Below are 10,000 nucleotides of genomic sequence, written 5' to 3' on the forward strand. Positions count from 1 at the left end.
CCCTCCCAACGCCACGCTGCTGTTTGAAGTGGAGCTGTTCTCCGTGTCCAGAGGACCCAGAAGTATGGAGGCTTTTAGACTGATCGACCTGGACAACGACCGCCTGCTCACTAAGACTGAGGTACCTAACTAACCCTGATACCTAGAGGTACCTACTACCTTACCTACCTACCTACCTAACCCTGGTACCTAGAGGGACCTACTACCTTACCTACCTACCTACCTAACCCTGATACCTAGAGGTACCTACCTACTACCTTACCTACCTACCTACCTAACCCTGGTACCTAGAGGTACCTACTACCTTACCTACCTACCTACCTAACCCTGGTACCTAGAGGTACCTACCTACTACCTTACCTACCTACCTACCTAACCCTGATACCTAGAGGTACCTACCTACTACCTTACCTACCTACCTACCTAACCCTGGTACCTAGAGGTACCTAGAGGGACCTACTACCTTACCTACCTACCTACCTAACCCTGGTACCTAGAGGTACATAGAGGGACCTACTACCTTACCTACCTACCTACCTAACCCTGGTACCTAGAGGTACCTACCTACTACCTTACCTACCTACCTACCTAACCCTGGTACCTAGAGGTACATAGAGGGACCTACTACCTTACCTACCTACCTACCTAACCCTGGTACCTAGAGGTACCTACCTACTACCTTACCTACCTACCTACCTAACCCTGATACCTAGAGGGACCTACTACCTTACCTACCTACCTACCTAACCCTGGTACCTAGAGGTATCTAGAGGTACCTAGAGGGACCTACTACCTTACCTACCTACCTACCTAACCCTGGTACCTAGAGGTACCTACCTACTACCTTACCTACCTACCTACCTAACCCTGATACCTAGAGGTACCTACTACCTTACCTACCTACCTACCTAACCCTGGTACCTAGAGGTACCTACTACCTTACCTACCTACCTACCTAACCCTGGTACCTAGAGGTACCTACCTACTACCTTACCTACCTACCTACCTAACCCTGGTACCTAGAGGTACCTACCTACTACCTTACCTACCTACCTACCTAACCCTGGTACCTAGAGGTACCTACCTACTACCTTACCTACCTACCTACCTAACCCTGGTACCTAGAGGGACCTACTACCTTACCTACCTACCTACCTAACCCTGGTACCTAGAGGTACCTACCTACTACCTTACCTACCTACCTACCTAACCCTGATACCTAGAGGTACCTACCTACTACCTTACCTACCTACCTACCTAACCCTGGTACCTAGAGGTACCTAGAGGGACCTACTACCTTACCTACCTACCTACCTAACCCTGGTACCTAGAGGTACATAGAGGGACCTACTACCTTACCTACCTACCTACCTAACCCTGGTACCTAGAGGTACCTACCTACTACCTTACCTACCTACCTACCTAACCCTGGTACCTAGAGGTACATAGAGGGACCTACTACCTTACCTACCTACCTACCTAACCCTGGTACCTAGAGGTACCTACCTACTACCTTACCTACCTACCTACCTAACCCTGATACCTAGAGGGACCTACTACCTTACCTACCTACCTACCTAACCCTGGTACCTAGAGGTACCTACTACCTTACCTACCTACCTACCTAACCCTGGTACCTAGAGGTACCTACCTACTACCTTACCTACCTACCTACCTAACCCTGGTACCTAGAGGTACCTACCTACTACCTTACCTACCTACCTACCTAACCCTGGTACCTAGAGGTACCTACCTACTACCTTACCTACCTACCTACCTAACCCTGGTACCTAGAGGGACCTACTACCTTACCTACCTACCTACCTAACCCTGATACCTAGAGGTACCTACTACCTTACCTACCTACCTACCTAACCCTGGTACCTAGAGGTACCTACCTACTACCTTACCTACCTACCTACCTAACCCTGGTACCTAGAGGTACCTACCTACTACCTTACCTACCTACCTACCTAACCCTGATACCTAGAGGGACCTACTACCTTACCTACCTACCTACCTAACCCTGGTACCTAGAGGGACCTACTACCTTACCTACCTACCTACCTAACCCTGGTACCTAGAGGGACCTACTACCTTACCTACCTACCTACCTAACCCTGGTACCTAGAGGGACCTACTACCTTACCTACCTACCTACCTAACCCTGGTACCTAGAGGGACCTACTACCTTACCTACCTACCTACCTAACCCTGGTACCTAGAGGTACATAGAGGGACCTACTACCTTACCTACCTACCTACCTAACCCTGATACCTAGAGGTACCTACCTACTACCTTACCTACCTACCTACCTAACCCTGGTACCTAGAGGTACCTACTACCTTACCTACCTACCTACCTAACCCTGGTACCTAGAGGTACCTACTACCTTACCTACCTACCTACCTAACCCTGATACCTAGAGGTACCTACCTACTACCTTACCTACCTACCTACCTAACCCTGATACCTAGAGGTACCTACTACCTTACCTACCTACCTACCTAACCCTGATACCTAGAGGTACCTACTACCTTACCTACCTACCTACCTAACCCTGGTACCTAGAGGGACCTACTACCTTACCTACCTACCTACCTAACCCTGATACCTAGAGGTACCTACCTACTACCTTACCTACCTACCTACCTAACCCTGGTACCTAGAGGTACCTACTACCTTACCTACCTACCTACCTAACCCTGGTACCTAGAGGTATCTAGAGGTACCTAGAGGGACCTACTACCTACTTACTACCTACCTAACCCTGGTACCTAGAGGTACCTACTACCTTACCTACCTACCTACCTACCTAACCATGGTACCTAGAGGTACCTACTACCTTACCTACCTACCTACCTACCTAACCCTGGTACCTAGAGGTACCTACTACCTTACCTACCTACCTACCTAACCCTGGTACCTAGAGGTATCTAGAGGTACCTAGAGGGACCTACTACCTACTTACTACCTACCTAACCCTGGTACCTAGAGGTACCTACTACCTTACCTACCTACCTACCTAACCCTGGTACCTAGAGGTACCTACTACCTTACCTACCTACCTACCTAACCCTGATACCTAGAGGTATCTATAGGTACCTAGAGGGACCTACTACCTTACCTACCTACCTAACCCTGATACCTAGAGGTACCTACCTACTACCTTACCTACCTATCTACCTAACCCTGATACCTAGAGGTACCTACTACCTTACCTACCTACCTACCTAACCCTGGTACCTAGAGGTATCTAGAGGTACCTAGAGGGACCTACTACCTACTTACTACCTACCTAACCCTGGTACCTAGAGGTACCTACTACCTTACCTACCTACCTACCTAACCCTGGTACCTAGAGGTATCTAGAGGTACCTAGAGGGACCTACTACCTACTTACTACCTACCTAACCCTGGTACCTAGAGGTACCTACTACCTTACCTACCTACCTACCTACCTACCTAACCATGGTACCTAGAGGTACCTACTACCTTACCTACCTACCTACCTAACCCTGGTACCTAGAGGTATCTAGAGGGACCTACTACCTTACCTACCTACCTACCTAACCCTGATACCTAGAGGTACCTACTACCTTACCTACCTACCTACCTAACCCTGATACCTAGAGGTACCTACTACCTTACCTACCTACCTACCTAACCCTGGTACCTAGAGGTATCTAGAGGGACCTACTACCTACCTAACCGAATACTGGACAACTCACCCCGGTGAGTTGTCTTCACTTCCTGACATGTCGGGGTGAGTTGTCTGTACTTTCCGCTGGGGCGAGTTGGGCGAGAAAGTACGGACAGCTCACCTCGAAAGTCCAGACAACTCACCCCGGTGAGTTGTCTTCACTTTCTGAAATTGCGGGGTGAGTTGTCTGTACTTTCCGTGGCACCCATACAGTAGGCCTAATGAAATTTTGGATCTAACTATCGGTTCCTACAGACGTGCGCAGTCACGGCTAATTATTTATTTATTTAACAGTAAAATCCGGTGAAACACTTGTAAGTAAGGAGTAGAGCGTCTCTCTCTCTCACTCTCTATGCAGCATTGAGGGGGGGGGGGGGGGTTGTTTGTGGATAATGTTTGCGCTTCAAAGGCAGAGTCTCACGGCTGTACAAAGTTGCTAATTAGACTGCACTCCCAACTCCCACTCCCAACGGACGCATGATCAATCAATCACAGTTCTAATAGACCTACTTATACTGACTGAATTACATCTGAATAGCAAAGCAATATTGACCCCCCCCCCCCAACGATGATGATATGGCTACTGCTAGTTATACATTAGCATGTGAGAAATTACAAGTGACCTTATATAACCATTCAGCCATCTGGAGTAACCAAATTAGGAGGCGTTCAGTTCACATTTCTTCAGAAGTTTCACACACACACACACACACACACACACACACACACACACACACACACACACACACACACACACACACACACACACACACACACACACACACACACACACACATTAATTCAGGAAGATAAGGTTGAATGAATCTAGATTATATTAAGGATAAATGGGATAAATCATTCAGATTATACAAGGAAATGAGTGGAATCAGAGGTTTTAAAGACATTTTCAACAATTTAAGATCTCCATTTTGGCAGGAATATGCTTGGAAGATGGAAACAATGTTGCACATTCATCTAATCATATGGGTAGGCTACTGGGTAGCCTACATACAAACAATAATGTTTGTATTTGTAAGGTTTATTAAATGTATGAATTTGACATACTTAAAGGGGAATAGCACTCATTTTCGACATTTTACTGTGTCATAAATATATTTACATCTGTAGCCTATATTGTGATTGTGCTATCATGCCTTGACTTAATTATACTTATATATTATTGTAGAAATTGTTGTTGTTGTTGTAAAGTTCTGAAAATAGACTACTTCAATATCCAATAGGAACTATGTCACCATTAGTTCAGTAAAGTATATAAAAGAGCTCAAAGGCTACATATTCAGTCAGACAACTCACCCCGGAAGTGAAGACAACTCACCCCGAAAGTGGCCGAAAGTGAAGACATCTCACCCCCGAAAGTGAAGACATCTCACCCCTGGTGAGTTGTCCGGACGTTCGGGGTGAGTTGTCCTGACAACCTGAGTTGTCCTGACAACTCACCAAAAGTGGCAAAAGGGGTGAGTTGTCTTGTTACCACCTAACCTACCTACCTACCTACCTACCTACCTACCTACCTACCTACCTACCCACCCACCTACCTACTACCTAACCTACCTACCTACCTACCTCTAACCCTAACCCTAGACCAGAAGTATGGAAGCTTTCAGACTGATTAAGCTCGACAACGACCGCCTGCTCACTAAGACAGAGGTAGCTACCTAACCCTGGTACCTAGTAGTACCTAGAGGGACCTACTACCTACCTATAACCCTGACCCTAGACCAGAAGTATGGAAGCTTTCACACTGATCGACCTGGACAACGACCGCCTGCTCACTAAGACTCAACCGCAGCACACACTGACACGGCAAACGTACCCGCCGCCTGATATAGTAGCCACTCTGCGGCTGGTTAGTCTGTGGAGGAGACAGCTGGTCTGGATAACTCAGTAGCCACTCTGCAGCTGGTTAGTCTGTGGAGGAGACAGCTGGTCTGGATAACTCAGTAGCCACTCTGTGGCTGGTTAGTCTGTGGAGGAGACAGCTGGTCTGGATAACTCAAAACTTTCATCAGCAATAAAGGTGTCTACTCCCATATTACAAACTTGAAAAAGATCTGTTTAAGTTAGATTTAAAAACCATCATGCGATGCGATTAATCACGATTAAATATTTTAATCGACTGACAGGCCTAATTGTAATGGATTTATATTCCAGGTCAAAGCGTACCTCGTACAGGAGTATTAGTATGTGTATTAAGTATATTTGAATGTATTTATATTCCAGGTCAAACAGAAGTATTAGTATGTGTATAAGTAATGATCCGTGGGTCGGCGGTTCGAATCCCGGCTCCTCCTGTCTACATGTCGAAGTGTCCTTGGGCAAGACACTGAACCCTACATTGCCTCCAATGAGTTGGTCGGTGTGAGCTCGCCACCGTTGGTGTGTGAATGTGGGAAGTGAGGACGCTGGCGTCGACTGTTCGCTGTTTCACCTCCCAATGTATGAATGAATGAACCATTGTAAAGCGCTTTGAGCACTTGGAAAAGTGCTATAAAAATGCAATTCATTATATTTTTATATATTTATCTTCCAGGTCAAAGCGTACCTCGTACAGGAGTATGAGAAGGGCGGGGATCCGCGTGACGAGCCGTTCTACCAGAAGATCATGGCGGACATCTTCCGTAAGAGCGACGAGAACAACGATGGAACCATCTCTGCTAAAGAGTACAACGTTTACGAACACGACGAACTCTAACATCTCTGCTAAAGAGTACAACGTTTACGAACACGACGAACTCTAACATCTCTGCTAAAGAGTACAACGTTTACGAACACGATGAACTCTAACATCTCTGCTAAAGAGTAGGGGAGAGCCGCCACGGTTGTAACACTTTGCACGTTTCATTTTTTTACTCAGAGATCCGTTTATCTACATATGTAATATTTTCAGGCAACGGACCTACACATGTCTGCTACCATAAACCACTTCAAGTTTTTCAATTGATAAAACAGGTCGGGAGTTATTAAACCGAACGTGGACACTGTTCCAGTGTTACATTTGCTGCGCATATCGGATTAATTGTAACGGCATGCGTGATCAATGTAACAACGCTAAAAAACACCATTAAACATATAGTTTTCAGCTTAAAGCAATTATATTTCATTGAAGCAACTCCTTAACATTGTTTTCATACCATGGATGTGATACGAAAATGTATCAAACATAAGGGAAATATTAAATAGTACCGGATGTACCAGTTTGGGCGTTTGAGTCAGTTCAATGGGAAAATACATTGATTAAACAAACGTTTGATTGATTAGGTTGTACAATGTTATACAACCCTAAACTAATTTAGAATACACTCTGTAATGAAAGACAACTGACTGAACATATAATATTGGCCAATATGTCAAATATGACTTATAATGGTATTTAATGGATAGGCGTGGGTTACAATTGACCCACTTTTGCAAGTTGTTCTTTGGCGTTGCTACAGACCAGAATGAACGTGCATTCCGTCTAAACACGATGCAAACTAATGAAGAACATAAGCATGAAGACATCCATGTGGATTTTTATTCACCAACATCAAAGAAAAAAATTGTAGCCCACATATACTCCAGGTGGACCACTGAACATAAGTTTTGGAGAAAACTTTCAGGATTTAGAAGAGATTTTTTAATGTCAACGCTACACCACTAAGATACCCATGTAGCTGAATATGAATAAATACTTCATTAATGTCAACGCTACACCACTAAGATACCCATGTAGCTGAATATGAATAAATACTTCATTAATGTCAACGCTACACCACTAAGATACCCATGTAGCTGAATATGAATATATACTTCATTAATGTCAACGCTACACCACTAAGATACCTATGTAGCTGAATATGAATATATACTTCTGTAAGAGCCATTTGAGCCTCCTTATCATCTCTGTGATGTCACTACAGGCCAATGCCAGTTTATCAATCAAGGCCTAGGTTGCCATAGTTACAGGGAGGGTATTTAACCCTGTCCCTAATGAAATGCAGGTGTTGCTGATAGGAGGCAAACTGTTTTCTGACTGTGCAGACAGGGACTGTTGCAGTCACCACGTTTGACTGTTTGTTATTTATGTTATTTGCATTCAAAGTATAGGATTTTGTAAGGTAAATAAATATAATTGAATATCCACTCAACGAACATTCTGGACCTCAGTTCTTCACAGCACACGTCTAAACTGCATCCTCAACCGTCGGCAGCCAGTAGCACCTAATATAGGGATTTAGGCGCTACAACTTCATTAATGTCAACGCTACACCACTAAGATACCCATGTAGCTGAATATGAATAAATACTTCATTAATGTCAACGCTACACCACTAAGATACCCATGTAGCTGAATATGAATATATACTTCATTAATGTCAACGCTACACCACTAAGATACCTATGTAGCTGAATATGAATAAATACTTCATTAATGTCAACGCTACACCACTAAGATACCCATGTAGCTGAATATGAATAAATACTTCATTAATGTCAACGCTACACCACTAAGATACCCATGTAGCTGAATATGAATAAATACTTCATTAATGTCAACGCTACACCACTAAGATACCCATGTAGCTGAATATGAATATATACTTCATTAATGTCAACGCTACACCACTAAGATACCCATGTAGCTGAATATGAATATATACTTCATTAATGTCAACGCTACACCACTAAGATACCTATGTAGCTGAATATGAATATATACTTCATTAATGTCAACGCTACACCACTAAGATACCCATGTAGCTGAATATGAATAAATACTTCATTAATGTCAACGCTACACCACTAAGATACCCATGTAGCTGAATATGAATAAATACTTCATTAATGTCAACGCTACACCCCTAAGATACCTATGTAGCTGAATATGAATAAATACTTCATTAATGTCAACGCTACACCACTAAGATACCCATGTAGCTGAATATGAATAAATACTTCATTAATGTCAACCCTACACCACTAAGATACCCATGTAGCTGAATATGAATATATACTTCATTAATGTCAACGCTACACCACTAAGATACCCATGTAGCTGAATATGAATAAATACTTCATTAATGTCAACGCTACACCACTAAGATACCCGGCCATGTAGCTGAATATGAATAAATACTTAATTAATGTCAACGCTACACCACTAAGATACCCATGTAGCTGAATATGAATAAATACTTAATTAATGTCAACGCTACACCACTAAGATACCCATGTAGCTGAATATGAATAAATACTTCATTAATGTCAACGCTACACCACTAAGATACCTATGTAGCTGAATATGAATAAATACTTCATTAATGTCAACGCTACACCACTAAGATACCCATGTAGCTGAATATGAATAAATACTTCATTAATGTCAACGCTACACCACTAAGATACCCATGTAGCTGAATATGAATAAATACTTCATTAATGTCAACGCTACACCACTAAGATACCTATGTAGCTGAATATGAATAAATACTTCATTAATGTCAACGCTACACCACTAAGAAACCCATGTAGCTGAATATGAATAAATACTTCATTAATGTCAATGCATTTCACACCCACAACACCAGAGGAGTTCAACATACCACCACCAGAGGGAGTTCAACATACCACCACCAGAGGGAGTTCAACATACCACCACCAGAGGGAGTTCAACATACCACCACCAGAGGGAGTTCAACACAGATTCGGCTCCAACAAGGGGTTATATTAATTTCGCTCCTATGCCACTAAAGCATGTACCGCCCTACCAACAGCCGCTAAGAAATGTGAATCCCTAGACTCCTTCAAAACCACTCAAAGAGCACCTATGGACGGCTGCAATTCCAAACTGCCCCCAGCCCTTTTTCCCCTTGCTGTACATGTTTGTTACTTTCTTTATATGAAATTATGATACTTTACTGTTTTTCATAGTTTTTCAAGTCTGTTACCAGGTGGTATTGTGTATATAGACCGATTCAGAAACGGGTGTCATGGCAACGTATTTCCTGAAGGCGGAGACAACATATCTGCGGTGTAAACAGTCTTCTACTGCATTGAACGGTAGAGTGACTGATGTTAGTCTGCCCCAAACGTTACTCTTTTACATGCCTTTTTGAATTAATTAATTAATTAATGTTTATTTCGAACTCTTTAAAAATAAAAATGACAATAAAAATACAAAATATACAATAATGCATAAAAAGAAAGTTAAAACAAAAGCAAAACAAAATATAGTACAGTTCGAAAAGGAGCAGGAATGAAGCCTGAGCTTATTTTGCGTTGAACAAATTTGTTTG

General features: G+C 43.1%; 1 protein-coding gene across 1 annotated transcript in view; it reads left to right on the plus strand.

Moving 5' to 3' along the window:
- fkbp7 (FKBP prolyl isomerase 7) overlaps positions 1–6,919 on the plus strand; it is an 8,941-nt gene extending 2,022 nt beyond the window's left edge. The window contains exons 3-4 of the mRNA XM_079516359.1: positions 1–121; positions 6,256–6,919. The exon at positions 1–121 is cut by the window's left edge and continues 10 nt beyond it. Of these exons, the coding sequence (XP_079372485.1) occupies positions 1–121; positions 6,256–6,417 (283 nt within the window). The 3' untranslated portion in view covers positions 6,418–6,919. The remainder of the gene's footprint in view (positions 122–6,255) is intronic.
- The last annotated feature ends 3,081 nt before the right edge of the window (positions 6,920–10,000 follow it).

Source organism: Electrona antarctica, assembly GCF_951216825.1.
Source record: "Electrona antarctica genome assembly, chromosome: 12".
Lineage (NCBI taxonomy): Eukaryota > Metazoa > Chordata > Actinopteri > Myctophiformes > Myctophidae > Electrona > Electrona antarctica.